This window comes from Ceratotherium simum, chromosome 13, assembly GCF_057802395.1.
Source record: "Ceratotherium simum simum isolate JZ-2026a chromosome 13, ASM5780239v1, whole genome shotgun sequence".
In the NCBI taxonomy this organism is placed as follows: Eukaryota; Metazoa; Chordata; class Mammalia; order Perissodactyla; family Rhinocerotidae; genus Ceratotherium; species Ceratotherium simum.
The window spans coordinates 51,082,640-51,101,273 of NC_141912.1; the positions used below are offsets into that span (position 1 = coordinate 51,082,640).

The window sequence follows — 18,634 nt, forward strand, 5'->3', positions numbered from 1 at the left end:
CTTTGTATTGACTATTTATAGCTGTATCAGGAAGAATTTTTTTAAGCTTAATCACAATTCAAGGAAAGGAGAGGATAAGAATGTCATTTTCTCAGATATCAATAGCAATGCTTGACTTGTGCCCACAAGTATTTTGGAAGCCTGAACTCTATCTGCCAAGTTTGACCAAATCTTGATCACTTGCAGATACAGCTGTAAGTTCATTTAGCTCAAGACTATTGCCCAAAAATAAAGTCTATAACACTAATAATTTATTAGAGTATAAGGAATTACTATTTTATATTATTTATACTGGTAATGTATTAGGGTAACCAATTCATCCTGGTTTGCCCAGGGATTTCTGGGGTTTCCTGGTTTTGACACTGACAGTCCCATATCAGGGGACAACTCCCCAGTCTCAGGTGAATCAGGACGAGTGGTCCAAATACAAATATATTCCTGATGAAATGTCATTTCAGAAATGGTTTTACCCACTAAAGATGAGCAAATTTTAAAAAGTAGATTAAATAAATTACCTTATTTTTTTTAACATAAAGCAGTATTTACAGTTTTCATTTAAATGTATTAAGTGGAATATGGATAAATAGAGTGTACATTTAAGTGATAGTGGTATTTTCAATGTTCATCATTGGCTCAAATTTTAATTTGTTTTATTTTTATTTCAATGTGCAATCAAAACGTGCTGTTTTCATTTTTAAGTTAGTCACACTTTTAAGGCCCCAAATCAAGATTTTCTCTACACACAGTCAGACACCACCTGTCAAAACCCCAGACAAGCCAGTAATTGTCCACATATTCACACCTAGAATGAAGCATCTATATTTCTAACGCTATTTCAAGGCAGTGTATCAGATTTAAGATCTTTATTATCTCTGAGACAGGACAGCATATAGATAAATGTCCTGATGGTCCAAGCTTTCAAAGAATGTCATCATTTATTCTGTGGATATGCATCCCTGCACAGCCACCAGACAGGACCATGCATGACACAGCTAAATACAATTCCGTTTTCCCAATCCCCTTCTCCTTCCCCTTTGCCCCGAATCTTCCCTCTTTTCTTCTCTGCTCCCTCCTTCAAATGTTCATTTTGAAGATATACTTTTCACTGGGATTAAAACATGGTTTGCATTTAATATTTTCATTTACCAAACAGAAAAATATTTTACTAGAAGGGAATAGTATTAAGGAGAAATGATTTTCCGTATGCCCCGAGGCCTGGCATAGACAGGATTTGATTTGCAGTGTTCGGCTGGAATCTGGATTGATACGCAGAGATGAGAGGGGGTGTTTAATAAAATTTACATTTCATTTTCTCACTTGACACCAGTCTCCTGTCACTCATGGAACTGATGGGAATGCCACAAATAACTTTTGTCAGAATCTAGTTGGAGAAACAGACTGGGAAATGAGAAGACAGAGGGAGAGAGGGAAAAAGAATAATCTGGTTTGTTTTCATCTTGTGGTTCCAGTGATGAGAACAAATCCACCTTGGCTGGAGGACCTGAGAGCTGGCCACCTCTACACCAGAAGGAGCGAGTGTGCCAGGAGAAACCTGGGGAAGACGCCTGACATGATCCAGCTGCCCACAGTGGGCAGTTGCGCTGTGGCAGGGGAATCTATCTATTGAATGAGGAGTTCAAGCTTCTGGGGGATTGGAAGTGATTCACATCAGCTGAAAAAGTGACCAGGAGACATCCAAGAGATGGAAGCAAAGACAAGAGGAGAGGACTGAGCTCCCATTTTTTTCAGTGAAACCACAGTGTTTGTATTAGTTTTCTACTGCTCTGTAACAAATTACCACAAATTTAGTAGCTTCAAACAATATCTATGATTTAATATTATTCAGTCATAAAAAAGAAGGAAATGCTACCATTTGCGACAACATGGATGGACCTGGAGAACATTATCTAAGTGAAATAAGCCAGACGTAGAAAGGCAAATAATGTATGATCTCACTTATGTGTGGAATCTAAAATAGCCATACTCATAGACACAGAGAGTTGAATGGTGATTCCCAGAGGCTGGGAGGAGAGGGAAATGGGGAGGTGATGGTCTAAGGGTACAAAGTTTCAGTTATGCCAGATACGTTCTGAAGATCTGCTATACAGCACAGTGCCTATAGCTAACAGTATAGTCTTGTATACTTAAGCTTTTCTAAGAGGGGAGATTTTATGTTAAGTGTTCTTATCACAAACAATAATAGTAATAATAATATTAATAATAATAATGAGGTAGAAGGAAACTTTGAGAGGTGAGAGATATGTGCATGGCCTCAATGGCGGTGATGGTTTCACAGGTGTATACTTATCCCCAAACTCATGGAGTTGTAGATATTAAATGTGTACAGCTTTTTACATGTCAATTACACATCAATAAAATGGTTAAAGACAAACCAAAAAAACACCCACTTATTAGCTCTTAATTCTGTAGGTTAAAAGACTGGGAAGGCTCAACTGAATTTTCTTCTGAGAGTTTCACCCGGCCAAAATCAAGGTATTAGTCAGTCTGGGCTTTTATCTGCAGGCTCTAGGAAAGAATCAGCTTTCAAGTTCATTCAGATTGTTGGCAGAATTCATTTCCTTGTGGTTATAGGACTGCAGTCCCTGCTTCTATACTGACTGTTATCTGGGGGGCACTCTTAGCTCCTAGAGGCTACTTGGATCCCTTGCCAGGTGGCCTGCTCCATTTTTCAAGCAGCAGTGGCTCATAGAATCCCTCCCATGTTTGGAACATCTCTGACATCCTCTTCTGCCCCCAGCCAGAGAAAATTATCTTCTTTTAAAGGGTTCTTGTGATTAGGTTAGGTCTACCCAAATAATTTCCCTATCTTAAGGCCAACTGATTAGTAAGCCTAATCACTACTGCAGTATCTCTCTTGCCACTTAATCATGGATTTGACACCAGGTGGCTGAGATAGTGGAGGTCATCTTAAAACTCTGCCTACCGTGTTGTCCTATGTGTGATCCATGGGTGCCAGCCCAGGGGAGACAGAATGCCATGTTGCCAAGGTTAGCTGGTGACTGAGAAGCCCAGAGATCCAGAAGGCTAGGAAGCAGGGCATTTGATGGGATCCTCTTTAGGGTGGCATCTGAGAATCAGGAGGGCATATAGAGTTGCTATGAATCCCAGATAGAATCCCGTTCGGGGCTTTTTTTGTTAAATCTCAGAAAGAATAAGGGTTATTTGGCACGGGCACTAAGGTCTTATTAAGCAGGTGAGGGCCTACTGAGCCAGAAGACATTTGAGTTACATATTCATGAATGTATTAATCTGTGTCCTTCATAAGAACAAAATGAGACATAGAACTTACAGTTACATTCTATTGATCACAAAAATGGTATCAACACCAGTTTGGCATGTTTCTCAGCACTATCTAACTCAAAGTGGTTCTTTTTTCACTTGACTTGATTTGTCAAGCAAAGGAGGACTCCAGAGAAACAGCCTCTGCAAGCCCTGGCAGAGGGCTTAGGGCTGTTTTGCAGAAAATTCAGTCTTGAGCACTCAATCAATGGTCTAGAAGGGGTGAACATGGTGTGTGTGTAGGCACATCCTCTTGGCTTCATCAACTCCCTGCCTATGTGGAGGAGTGGATCTAGGGGTGGGAGGAGGTCACAGCGGAGCCCTCTAGAGCACAGAGCCTAGGGAAATTCTTCTTAACCGAGTCTAAAGGCAGTATTGGCCTAGGGGTACCATATATCTTTGATTCAAGCGTTTTTTGGGCATATGAAGAAATAAGAGAATTTAGAGGACGTTTACTCTGTGATCTTCCATTATATGAATTAGACTAGGGAAGTAGCATTTAACCCTGCCTTAAACATCACAACAGAGTGATGCTGAAATAATTGTAATATTTACTGACAATTTTTTCCAAGCAACTAGAATTTTTTTCCTAATACCTAATCTCTTCATATATGGTGGGCATCATTCCATCTGGCCCAATCCAAGTTAAAATCACTTCTACCATTTTTTAAATATAATTTCACATGTTTAAAATGGGTATTAATTATTAATTTAGCCTTTTATTTCCTGTATTCAACAGTATTAACTCATTTCACTGAAGACACCATGATCTGGGGATGAGTAACTATTCTAGTCAAATTTATATATTTCCCCCTGCTTGAGATGTCCTCTTTATTTAATTTATTTTAATCCTATCTGTTCTCCTAAGTCTCACTTATGTTTTCTTTCCTTATGAAGCCTTTCTTCCTTTATTACAAATATTATTATCCTCTCTTTGCAGTGACTATTACCTAACATATAAAAACATGTATCTATAGAGATCATTTTCAAAGCATTTAAAATAATGTGCAAAAAAGACCTCATGGTCTTCCATTCGTTCCTAGACAGGAACAAAAGCCAGACTGGTTTCTGACATCTCCTCCAAAACGTTGAAGTCAGAAAATACTGGAATGATGCTTCCAGAGTTTTGCAAAGTAAAGGTTGTGATTCAAATATTTTATATTCAGCCAAGTTGTTTTTAATGTATGAAAATCATTTTCTATGACAAAGGGGCGCAGAAAAGATACATCCCACTTACCCATATATTAGCTCTCAGTTCTGTAGGTTAAAAGGCTGGGAAGGCTCAACTGGATTTTCTTCTTAGGGTCTCATATGATTTTAGATTAGAAACCAAGGTTTGAGCCTTCACTCTATGCTTACCGAGAAGGTGTGTCCAGTGACAAAAGAGAGACTTGAGGAGAAATGGCATCACCAAAGCCAAGAGAGAAGAGTGGTTTAAGAAAGAAGGGAAAGTCTGGGTTAGATGCTCTTGAGGTGTCATGTAAGATAAAGATTCGTTCTTTAGAATTGGCAATACGGAAGTCACTGGCGATGGCCACAAGAGCAGTCTCTGTTCTGTGGAGGGGCCAGAAAGCATATTGGGGGGCCTGGTAGAGTTCATGAAAAGGGAGGAAGTAATGAAATTGTGAACAAAGTCTTTCAAACAATTTGCTGGAATGGTAGGAGAAAATTTGGAAAGAGAGCTAACGGGACCTATAGAATCAAAGAATATTTTCCTTTTGTTTTATTTATTTATTCATTCATTTTTTGTGAGGAAGATCAGCCCTGAGCTAACATCCATGCCAATCCTCCTCTTTTTGCTGAGGAAGACTGGCCCTGAGCTAACACCTGTGCCCATCTTCCTCCACTTTTTTTTTTTTTATGTGGGACTCTGCCACAATATGGCCTGACAAGTGGTACGTCGGTGTGCTCCCGGGATCCGAACCCGGGCTTCCAGCAGCGGAGCGTGCACATTTAACTGCTATGCCGTGGGGCCAGCCCCGTTTTTGTTTTATCTTTGTTTGTTTATTTTTTAATTTTTATATCGTGGTAACATTGGTTTATGACATTATATAAATTTCAGGTGTACATCATTATATTTCGATTTCTGTGTAGACTGCATCATGTTCACCACCCAAAATCTAATTGCCATCCTTCACCGTACACACGTGCTCTTTGACCCCTTTCATTCTCCCCCCACCTCCTTCCCCTCTGGTAACCACCAACCTATTGTCTGTGTCTATGTGTTTGTTTGTTATTGCTTTTTTTGTCTTCCACATATGAGTGAAATCATATGGTATTTGACTTTCTCTGTCTGCCTTATTTCACTCAGTATAATGCCCTCAAGGTCCACCCATGTTGTTGCAAATGGCAAGATTTCGTTGTTGTTTTTTTTTTTTTGTGGCTGAGTAGTATTTCATTGTATATATATACCACATCTTCTTTCTCCATTCTTCCATTGATGGGCACTTAGATTATTTCCAAGTCTTGACTATTGTGAATAATGCTGTAATGAACATAAGGATGCATATATCTTTTTGAATTAGTGTTTTCATGTTCTTTGAATAAATACCCAGCAGTGGAATAGCTGGATCATATGGTATTTCTATTCTTAATTTTTTGAGGAATCTTCACACTGTTTTCCATAGTGGCTGCACCAGATTACATTCCCACCAGCAGTGTGTGAGAGTTCCCTTTTCTCCACATCCTCTCCAATACTAATTATTGGGGAAATGCAAATCAAAATGACAATGAAACATTACTTCATGCCTGTCAGAATGGCTATTATTTTGTTCTGGTTTTAAATGAGAGCTACTTAACTATGTTGGATAGTCATGGGAATAATCCAGTAAATGGGAAGAGATCGATGATGTTGGAAAGAGAGGTGATAATTGGGGCAGTGACATCCTTGGGAATAGAATAAAGATATGTGGAAAAAAATTCTAATGAGAAAATTTGGTATAACTAGACTTATAGCCCAAATTTACAGCACTACTAGAGTTGTCTAAATAGCAGATAAGCATGCAATTTGGGATTTTTTATGTATCCCAAAATTTAAGAAAATTTTGGAACACCTTATTTCTCAGGCCACACCCATTATTTGCAAATTAAAGCTCACAGCCTGTTGACTTAAGGATCTATCACAAAAGTCTGAGCCTCCGGCACCTGCCTAATAAGTGTGCTGCGAGAGCTGCTACCAATAATCAGCGCTTTGTGTTCAGGGTTATAATACTACTTGGTATGGGTTTAGGATAAGTTTTTATGGAGCTAGGCTGGAAGAAGTACACATGTGGCACTAATCTGGGGGGAGAGGGATGCTATCCCGTGAGAACTTCTCAGTGCTATGGGTATCGTGTTGAATCCACTCTTGACTTAGGGTGAACATCTCCTTCCCCAGTGTTTCCTCCATATCAGTGATGGAAAGGCAGCTCTTTTAAGTTTGAATCTTATTGAGAGTTGCTGAGTCCATAGCCATACATAAGTTTTCCTTATAGGCCTTTCATACAGATGGGACCCTAGGTGACATGACCTGCATGACATTCCACAGATACTGTGGTCAGAAAGCAGATTTGGTCACACTCTAACCACTGTCCTCCATGGAACATTCCTCTCCACACTTGGAGACTTTCTGTACTTTTATATCTCCTTGGCCTCTCCTTCTGGTCCATTCATCTTCTACTCTCTACCCTCTTTTCCTTCTCCTGTATATCTATCTTAGTCTTCCTTCAAGGACTAAGAGCATTTCCTATAAGCATTTCCTATCCCTGGATGAGATCTAAAGAGATTGCTAACCTCTAGTCAATGCTAGCTTGGAGAAAATATTTTTTAAAATTTGTTTTGGTAGTAATTTGTCTTTACACAAATATTGAAATACAAAAAGATATAAAATTTGAAGTGCAAATCTACCCATATTCTTTACTCCATTCCCTAAAGGTAACTATTGTTTTCAAAAATGTATTGGCTATCTCTCCATAATTTTTCTATACACAAAGTATAGGTAAAAGCATACTATATACATTGTTTTGTAATTTGCTTTTCTTTTTTTTTAGCCTAATAATATATTCTGAGTAATTTTCTACATCAGTCATTCTATTGGATGGATGTACCATTAAATTGAGAAAATTTTTGGAAAGAAGCAGATATAGTACAAACAAATTTCCAACTTTGCCTTGGACCATTGTAAGCATTTGGCAATTGACAGTTTCTTCATCTATGAAGTGGAGACACAAGTGGGCATTTCTCACATTTTTCAAAAGGAAATTATTTCTCTTTTCCCTTTTTAAAGCTACTAATTTTGAAATAAAATATATGGTGAGAATAATATATGAATCATCATTTTGAGATTAAAATAAGCAATGATATAGAAACAATCAATTCCTCATATCCCAATAAATTCTAGAAAGTCCTACAAACTCATTAAACAAAGCTGTCTCAAAACAGACAAGATTCATGGGCAGAATCTACTCTTTTCATGAATTGTTCCCAGAAAAGAGAACCCCAGTCATTTTTGAGATCTAAAAATAATAAATGCTAGAAGGATATTTGTAAACATCCAAATCTCTGTATTCTACCACTTAAGCCTCATTTAACTTTATAAAAATGTTTTATTTCTTTTTAAAAATTACATTCTGGAAATGTGATTTGTCTATCAAGTATATCTATAATTAGTCACCACGCTATAGTGTGGGTTGAAATCAACTATTCTACACTCAGCAGAGTAATTCCTTCTGCTTACAGCTCTTTCAGAATTGGCATTGAATACATTATAAATTCTGGAAACAAAATATGGAGTAAATGCATGAATTTTAAATGACAGAATTAATTAAAATCCTTACTGTTATTGACATGTACGATTTTATAGAAGCTTGGTTGAATAATATTTGCATGTGATTTACATTCAATTTCCCTATACTCATTTTTGCATAGAGTTTGCATATATTTCAATGTATGGTAATTTCATACATTTGGAGTTAGACTGCTGGACGGAAGGGATTCATTCAACTAAATAATCCTTGAAAGGCCTGGGCCCTGAGCGAGCTTGTGAGACCTCTTGGTACTCAGTAGCCTTACTGGGCAATAATATGGGCAAGTCTGTGGCAGGACACAACCCTGGTCAGATTGGCTCAGTCTGTCACTCTGAGAGAAACAGGAAGTTCTGTTAAAGTCTGGTACCTTCCCTGAACACAATCCTAAAAACTCAAGAGATGGTGGAAACTACCTTAGCTTCCTTCATTCTTCTCTCTCAATTTTAACATCCATAAATACTTACAAATATTTTTGAACTCTCTAGAATTTAGTTTGTTCTATATCTTAGGGGAAAGGAGTCCACCGTATATAGAGAATCAGAAATGGGAGGCAAGAAGAGATTCTTTAAAATAACACAGGAGCAAGACATTTTGCAATTATTTATTTGAATAAAGGGTAAGGTTTATTACTGCTGGGAAATATTTACCGGGTTACCATGTTCTTAGTCTGAATAAGTTCAGGGTTGGCCTATAGCAGTGCTGTATTTAATCGGCTCACCTCCAGACATGAATGAACCAAGAGCTACTCTCTTGGCTTCCAGTATGTACCCAATTCTTCCATTTTTTGATGAAGAAACAGAGGACTGGCTTAACTACAAGTTGGGGGATTCTGGCTAGACTCTGAAATTCCATGCCACATGCTAAAGCCCAGCAAGTTATTCTGGATGTCTGGCTGCTTTTCAGGCCCAAAGAGTCCTTCTGGCCTCAGGTATCCCAGGCTTTCCTGGGGGTAGAATTAATAGGTTAAATATGGTTGTTCCAAAACAGAGGGATAGGATCAAACTTTTCTTCTAGACATATCAGTCTTTTGGCACATGGAGGATGGATAAAAAGATAGTGAAGATTGGGAGAAGAATAAAGAACTAACATCTGGTAGCTGACTGTTTGGGAAGGGTGAGATAGAACATGGAGTCATGGTTGAGTTCTAGACTTCTGGTCTGACTACAGGGATGTTGTGCGTTGTTCTGGGGAAAGCATGAGGAGGAACAGATTTTAATGCTGTGTTAACCTCGTAGTGGCTGTGAGATAACCTTGTTGAAGTTCTCAGTGGGCAGCTAAATATATGGCATAGAGCTCAGGAAAGCAATCTGGGCTGGCATTTGAGTAGTGAAAGAAATACCCAGAGTGAAAGGGAGAATATGTAGACGAACCCTCAGCAGACAGAGCTAAGACTGCTACCATTTCATAATCCTCAAAAGCCTTAACTTCCGAAATGTTTTTGTACGAAAAGATTATAGCTCTTTGAGGACCCAATGTATGCACTAAAGTAAAGATTGCAAACACAAGTGACTTCACAGACCAGGAAGCTTATACAAAAATGAGATAAAGGACAGATTATAGCAGTAACTGTTTGAACTAGAGAAGGTATATTCTGCTGAAGCCATTCAAGAAATTTTTTGTTATCCTTTTAAACACTGATACTACCCAAACAAAATACAACTATAAAGAGGCTTTACTGTGCAGGCAGCCAGCTTGTAACTCCTGAGTAAACTTATAAAGGCCAGATTACCCTTAAATGCCCTCCTTAAACACAGATGGCCTGGAGTGGAATCTCTTGGAGAGCATCAACCTTAAGATCTACTCGTATCTCTCTCAGAATCCCGCATGGTGTCACAGAGAAGGCTGCTTACCACCTCACAAGGCAGCTTTAAGGTTTGAGATGTCCACAAGACACGTAAAGAATGGACAAAGAGGCTGAGAAAGTTCCTACCAACTCATGGTAAACAGTGAGACATACTCTCCCATTGACGCCCTGCAGATGATGACTTTCTGCCAGTACCTCCTATGGGGCTGAACCCAGAACATCATTATTTAAAATTCTGTAATGAAAGAGTGTGTTTCCTTCCTCTGTTCTAATTAAAACATAGGACAGCTTCTTAATCTTTCAGGAAAATCCTCGTTTTTATTTAGGGAAAAGCAGAGAGCAAGTTCTTTCCGGAAATTCTCCTCACCTCTGCTACCTTTACTTTATTCTCTTGGAGCACAAGGCCTTCTGGATCCAGAATGAAGGACACAGTTAGGCTGCTTAAAGTATCCTTTAGTGTGAACACAGATGAGCCCTGTGCAAATGCATGAATTAGGTGAAATTGCCTTTCGCATCCTTACTCAGTTTGTCAACACCAGTTGATTCTCTGCTCTGGTCTCCATTTGAACCCCTAGTACAGCCTAGAGAGGCTGCACACGATATAATAGTCTCTTTCCCCTTCACTGGGCAGCTCTTTGCATTATCTTTTCCAAAAAGCAGTTCTCTGACAAACGAGTTAGTTCATAATCAATCTACTTGGCCACTTGTTTATCTCTAGTCTCCCAACACAGTTTCCTTCCAGTTGTAAATTTGACCCAGTTACTAACAGAAAGAACTATCGAAAAGTATAATTTTGGTTCATGGACAATTTCCTTCCCCAAACTTGTTGGTTTTGTATCTTTGTCCTTAACTAAATCTCTGCAAAGCCCATGAGAATATCAATTTTCATGAGTCGATACTCATGAGGTGAAAACTTGATATGTTTGTTCTACTGTGGGCTCCCAACAATGATTGAATTTAAGCCATGAAGTAAAATCAGCTTATAAAAAACCACGAAGTTGCCTTGTGGTTGGAAGGTAAGCTCTGACAGATCACGGAGCGGGTCTTCTCCTGTCCTTCAAATGTTCCTAGAGGATAAAGAAATGTTTTGCTGTAACACTGCAGAAATAACTGTAGCCAACCAGACTTTTTCATGATCCCTTCCATTAGAGGATCCCAAAGCACTATGGGTGGTCATCCCAGAGGAAGCTTAATAACAACCCCTACTGGTATAAATCAGTATTACACCATTATTAAGATGGTGAAATCAGGAAGATAACTGGCTTAAGTTAAAAACAAGCAAAAATTTAACAAATATTTGGGAACCTATTATTTGACTGGCATTAGGACCAGGATCTATAGTAAATACAAAAGATATATCAGAGACTGTTTCAATCTACAAGCATTTATATGACTATCTTCCATTTTAAAATTGAAAAAAGAGAATTGAGTCCATATTCTTCCTTCTTCGTCTTCAAACAGGTCAGGCCTCATCTCCCCTGCTCATTTTCCAGAAGTATTTTGAACATTCTGACTTTCAGGCCAAATGCCCTCACCGCTCCTCGATCACAGCTGTTCCTGAATAGTTTCTGGAAGTACTGAATGAAGGGAGAATGCCTCAGTGGCACCACAGGAGGCTTTCTTCTCTTGGGAAAGCCCCAATCTGCCACTTTCCTTGTCCAACTGACTCTGCCCCTGCACTTGCTGCCTCTCTCGTCTGATGTCTGGGTAGAGGAGCAGCAGCTGATCTTGGCCTGCTAGCTGGTAGCTGAGCAACTGCTCTCGGGCCTCCTTCCAGTTCCCGGTCTCCTGAACATACACCTGTTGAGCAGCAGAGCCTGGAGCACAGGTGTGTCCATGGGACGTAACTCTGGTAATAGTGGGAGCAGGCACAGCAGCCTCTTCTTGGCTGCCATGCTCCTCTCCAACGGCACGGCGGCTAACCTTCCTTCTGGACACTCCGTTTAGTGACTGGTGGGGCAGCTGGTTCAGCTGGCCCAGCATGACCTTCATCCTCATATCTGTGAGAGAAAAGAGGTAGGACAAAAAACAGATTTAGTTCTCATTCAGTTGATTACACATTTTCCATATTTAGCATTCCTGAAAAGATATTTCCAAATAATTAAAGATTGAGTTATATCAGCTTATCGTTTCCAAATATCTTTGGAAATATATTTTTTCTAAAAAAACCCACTTTATCCCAAGCCCAATTTATACTTAATACTAATTATCTAACAAAAATTTGATAATATTGTTTCCCAGAAAAGCACTTTTATGATGTTGATAAGTCAACAAGGATTTTTCATCACAAGCATGACAGCTAAAATATGAAAACTGGACCAGTCAGGCCTTACAAGTGGGTTAACTCACGCTTGTATTAAGAAACATGAGCTCTAAAAACTCTAAAAAAAGTATTATCTAATACTTTGGCTTTTATGCCAAATTCACAATTTGAATATCTTTGATTTTATAAAAACATAAACATATGTCGAGATATGAGTGTGTATATGTAATTACCTCATTTCCCACCTCTAAGAATTATCTTAAAACACACCCTAGGCCTGAAATATTTTTTCCATCCTCTCTCTCCAAACTCTCTGCCTTCTTTTATTCATCTCCCCAAATATTTCACTTCCTTCAGAAGTATTTCATAACTCATTTTCATAAAACATTGTATATTGAAGGATGTATCATCAATCTATTTTTATAAACAATAAGGTATTATAGTTCAATTTTTTAAATAAATCTATTAAATTATAGTTTTTTTAAAACAAATTAAAGGAAATTCAAGATTATTCTATGTTCATGACACCTTTATTCACTTGCATTCCAATATGTGTTCTTTGAAGAGAGAAAGGTTAATAGTATTTTAAAGTAACACTTGTACAGCACTTATAGTAATCATCATGTTGGGCACTAAGTTACATATATATAATTTAATCCTTAAACAACCCTCTGAAGTAAGTCCTATTATTATCTCCCTTTTAGAGGGGAGGCCATTGAGGTACAGAGAGATTAAGTAACTTCCAAGACTACATACAAAGCAGTGACAGATCTTACTTACTTTACAGAACTCAAGATTTTTGGCTCCAGAGTTTGGACTCTAAGCACCATCCAATACTGTGTAAAGTTAAAGATAGCAATGGAGAGTTAAGAAGAATGTTCGGTTGGATACATGCACGAGAGTACAGCATGCATGCCTGTGAATGTCATCTTGCATGTGCCTTACAGTGAAGAAAAGGTTGAGAACTATCCTTAACTCCTGGGAGATAGGTGACAATACTGTCATCAACATTTCCCTTTCCTGCTTTTTTCACGTCACCACCAAATTCATTAGCCACTCTTTTATATACAATATTAACGCTAATTTATTAACTTTTGTATTATGCTCCTCTCTCAGTTTACTGAGATCTGTCTTGCTTTGAGTTAGGATACAGTAATCATGTCTATATCACACTATATATAAGAGATAGTAGTGGGGCAAACATTCCCAATTTCCTACCTCAATTTAATCTAACAATAAATGAGAACTGAGGTGAGGAAGAGAGAAAGTAATAACAACATAAATTTATGTAATACATTTTGGATTTGGAACAGTAAAATGAGATAAAGTAATCACGCTGTTTATGTTGTTTCCATGACACATCAATTAACATTCTGCCAAACTCATGCTATTCATATCTTCTCTCTCCTTTTCCATGGTTCTTTTGCCTAGCATGAATCTCCCATGGCCACCTAACTATGGGATAATTCTCTTGCTTAGAGCTATGAGAACTTTTAGGTTATCCTAGTTTCTCTTTGGGATCTTCAAACCCTTCCAGAACTGTTCCTTGACAGCTCAAACTACATTGATTTATGTCTCAACACTTGTTGACTGGAGTTTCTCACTTGACTTGTACAACTGCTTCTATTATTGGTCACCTTTCCTTGTATGAAAGTCTTGTCTTTCTTGCGAGGCTTTGAGTGCCTTCAAGGAAGAAACTCTTTGTGCCATCAACCTTGTCCTCCTATTATGCCCAGTTCTATGCCAAGTACTGAGGTTGGTGTCATCTCCATAATTACTGCTCCCACCAGGAAGAAAAGACATAGTTTATCAAGATCAGCAAATAACCAAAGAACAAGAATAATAAATTGTCAGGTAGAAGCAAACTTAAAAAAGGAAAAAACGATTTGAATTTTTTATCCCTTGGGAAAACCAATACTACTTCATACAAGAGGAATCAAACACTACAAGTCACCTATCTTCAATCCATTGAAGACATTGTTATCCTGTTTTCAAGAGACCGTCACTGGAAATCTGTTCCTCCTTGTTCTTCACGTCTGCATCTATTCATAAAAGGCTAACACAAGCGTAGCTTTCCTTTGCAGGCCCAAAAACATTAAAAACCTCCCGTGAATTATTTACATGGTAGCTCCAATCAGCAACACACCTGACAGACTCCCCAGCCAAAATGAAAGTGCACTGTGTAAAGGTGCCCAGGGAGGCTGGCCGCGTCCCACTGTGAGGTTATAGACAGAACTAAGTCAGCACACTTTATATGTCAGCGCCAACATCAGAAAGAATCAGATCTTTTGATCTTAGACCTCCACATGAAGCTTAGATCTCAGACAAATTAGATAAAAAATGAATTTATAGCAGATATGTGTCCTAAGGCATTCCGCTGAATGTTTGGGTTGTAGGGAAGGAAGAACAAAACATATGAATTGGCTTGCCTTCTCTCCACCTCCACCTTGTTGGTGAGTCCCCATTAAAATGGAAAGATAGGATTTCAAATTGCCCTTCCATGCCTCTTCGAGTCCCACTGGTGGGTTTGATCAAGTTTTAGGAAGAATGGGATAAAATATGGGCACATACGTCCCTTCTCTATGAAAAAGAGGCAGTGGTTTTGGGGCCTTCCAGGTTCACCAGTCAGCTATAACTTTTCCAGCTATCCTTAACTTCTTTTGGCTTCCAAAACTTCCTAAGACAACAAATATATGCTGTGCCTGTGATTTATAAAATTGGTGTGGGTACTGGTCACTGGCTTCTTTTGCAATAGGAATATTAACAATGAATCTCCCCTTCCCTCCAACCCCACCCTCACTGTTCATATTTTCTTAGCCAGGTCTCCAAGTGTTACATTCAAAGTTGGGTGACCTGGATTCAGGACAGATGACTCAACATAATCCCCTGGACCTCAGAGCCTAAACAGAGTCTGCAGCAGAAAGAGGGGTGGCTGATCAGCCAACATAAAAATGTGTTTCACCTTGGCTGTCAATATGGGCAACAGTCCTGCCCGCATACTGAAGAAGGTAAATGCAATAAGTAATAAATACTATTACCTATGTCCTTTCTAGATTATTTGTTCCTTTAAGTGAAAAGGTATCATTTATTTGTCATAATGAATGCTTGACAAATCAGGAAGGTATACAAATTTTAAAAAGATAAAGATAAAACACCTTTCATCCCACATTATATCATAAGTGATCTCCATTTCATTATTTTTGTAATACGCTAGCAATGGATATGTTTTAGTAAACCTAATTTAACTCATTAATCCATCTGGAGTTTACTTTGGTGTATTTTTTGAAGGGTGAATCTGTTGATAAATGTTCTAAATAGTCAAATCCACTAGCCCCATTTATAGACTACTGCTCTGTTTTCCTTTATTTTTATTATCTGCTTTATAATATATTACATTTCTATATCTAATATCTATATCTATATCTAATTGAAGTTATTTCCACTAATGTGCCCATATATTCTTGTGTCAGTATTGAATTGTCTTAAAAATAGTAACATAAATATTATCTCCCTGGTTGAGCTACCCATTCTCACTATCATAAAATCAATTTCTTGTAAAAAATTGCCTTTGTATCATTGATCTATATTTTCTGATAAACTTTAGAATCCTCTTATACTGTCTACTCTGTATAAAAATTTTTGAACTGCATTTAACCAAAGTTACTTTAAGAAAAATTGAGATCTTTGCAATATTAGTCAATCTAATTAGAAACATATTGTAATTCCTTATGTATTCAAGTCTTCTCTTTAAACTACTCGTAAAATATAGTTTATTTTTTTCATAAGTTCAACATATCTCTTGTTAAGATTTTTTTACAAGACAGAATATTCTTCGGTCACTATTGTATATTTCAGTATGTTTCCTGACTGTATACCATTGACTTTTATACAACATTATTTTGCATAGGTTGATATTATGTTTGAATAAATTACTTAAGTCATTTATAAATTATAGCAGTTAGTGGTGGAATCTTTTAAGTTATCCTTAAACAATTATATCATCTGCAAGCCTTCATGTATTTTCTCCAACATTGTCCTCTTAATTTTGTTTTCTATCTGTCTACGTTTCTTAGCATTCCAAAATATATATTACGAAATTGTGGTATAAAATTATGGTTATGTATTTTGTCCTCATTTGAGTATTAATTCTTCTAATATGCCATTGTTATATGGGATATTGGATCTTGGTTGCAAATAGTGTTGGAATTCTCCATCTTAGTTAGCAGGCAGGCTCTTATTCCTGGTTATGTTTTGAAGTTTTCTTAAGAAATAGTGCTAGATTTTATTGATGTTTTTAAATCAGGAGATGTTCATATCTCTTTTATTTTATCACATGGACATGCTATTTATTAATATATTAATATAATTAATATAATATATTTCCAAATATAGTTTTACTCTCCTGGGAACTTGGGTCAATTTCTAGTCCTGAGCTCTTTTGCTCTTCTCTGCTTCCAGACACCTTGAGGCCATCCCTCTCCTCCCCAATCCCTGTCATTCTCATAGATTTGTACTTATAAAACATAAAATGGTGGAAGATGAAAACCAAAGACATCACAGAGGTGGAATTGACAAACCTTGGCAGGGGCACAGGGGTAATATGAGAACTAGGAGTTAAAGATAACTCTGAGTAGTCTAGCCTGGAAGACTTGGGGCTAGCAACCAGATTAGGGGAATAAGGAAACAGTTGAGAAGGAATGATACAAAATTGAGCTTTGACAAAGCAAAGCAGGACTGCCTTCCTGGAATTTCCATGAACCTGAGTTTGTACAAACTAGACAGCCAAGGCCTTAGCAAAAGGAATTTGAAACAGTGTGACATGATTTAGGAGCTAGAGGGACTAAACTTGTAACTTAGGATAATGATATTCTTTCTCTCCTTTAGTATCCTCTCCTATCTGTAAATCCTTCAAATATATATTGTTTGTTGTGATTGCTTTACACCTAATTGTTTATTGCCAGGAATTGTTCTTTCATTTTCCCCCAAATATTATTCTTGTGTTCCAACCATATTGGTAACTCATAAAGGACAAGGGACAAGATGTCACTTCCTTTGTAACTATACAGAGAGGAACTTATAAAGTACTAAGTAAATATCAAGAGATAAATACATAATTATTTAATAGGGAGATAAATAATTACATTTGTTAAGTCATTCCAGCAGTGTCTCAACTAAATGTTACAAAGATGAACTGCCAGAGTTTCTCGACATTGGCATTATTGACCTCTTGAGCCAGATAATCTTTGTTGTGGGGTGGTCTTGTACATTGTAAAGTGTTTATGGCATCCCTAATCTCTTCTCACTGGATGCCAGTAGTTTCCCTCACCCCCAAGCTATGACAACAAAAATGTCTCCAGATATTGCCAATGTCCTCTGGAGGTAGAGTGACCCACTGTCACCATTTGTCTGGGACTGAGGGAGTCCCTGGGACACAAGTCTTTGATTTTTAATACTGGGAAAGTTCTGGAAAAACCAGAATGAATTGGCCACACTACGTGGGGGGCAAAATTGCCCCTGGTTGAGGACCACTGGCCTGTGGGACAGAGAGCCATCTATACATAAAAAATTCCCAAAACCCTAAGTGTTACTATGGAGGCACATATTCAGTATTCTTGGAACCCAAAGAGAACAATACTCATTTTCCTTGAGGTAAGAGGGATTGGGGAAGACTTTATGAAAAGAAAGGCATTTCAGTTGGTGCTTAAAAGCTTGAGGAGAAGATAAGCAATGTAATAGGAAGAAATTTTGCAAGCAAATGGGTGGGAAGGTATTAGACAAGTCTCAGGATGAGTGAGCTCTTATGGTGAGTGTGAGCAGGGGGCAGGAAGGTGACAGTCAAGACTAGAAAGAGAGGATGGAGTCAGGTCTTGAAGGGCTTTGAGTCTTAAATACCAAGAAGAAAAGCCAATGATAAATAACATGTACGCAGCACATGCACTATGCCAGGAATTGTTCTGTGATCTTTGTGATATTAACTCAATCTGTACAACAACCCCAAGTGTGCTGCAGTATTATCACAGCATTTGTCCTGATGAGGAAACTAAAGGGCACAAAGAAGATAGCTGACTTGCTTGAGGCCACAAAGCAAGGCAATGGGGGTGGGGCGGAGGGCGGGGGTCAGGATCAAACTCAGACTGTCTGACTCCTGGGTTTCACACTCTTAGCTGTCACATTGTCCTGCTTCTCCAACCAACGATGGGAATTCATTAAATCTTCTGGGTAGCAGAGTGACAAGAGCAGATATGAATTTAAAAAGCTGGCTCAGAGAAGTCAAGATGGCGGTGTAAGCAGACTCTGAACTCACCTCCTCCCACAGATACAGCCAATTTACAACTACTCATGGAAAAATTACCCCTGAGACAGAACTGAAAACTGGATAAGAGGAACTCCTGCAACAAACAACAATCCTAACTGAGGTGGAAGAGGCAGAAACTCCCTTCTGGAGAGAAAAAACACCGCCTTCACAAGCCGCAGTGCCTCATG

The 18,634-nt window shown here is 38.2% G+C and overlaps 1 protein-coding gene across 2 annotated transcripts in view; it reads right to left on the reverse strand.

Moving 5' to 3' along the window:
- Positions 1-8,675: 8,675 nt before the first annotated feature.
- PKHD1 (PKHD1 ciliary IPT domain containing fibrocystin/polyductin) overlaps positions 8,676-18,634 on the reverse strand; it is a 431,042-nt gene continuing 421,083 nt past the window's right edge. For both annotated transcript variants that reach the window (XM_014782549.2, XM_087438704.1), the window contains one exon: positions 8,676-11,888. In XM_014782549.2, coding sequence (XP_014638035.2) covers positions 11,434-11,888 — 455 coding nt within the window. In that variant the 3' untranslated portion in view covers positions 8,676-11,433. The remainder of the gene's footprint in view (positions 11,889-18,634) is intronic.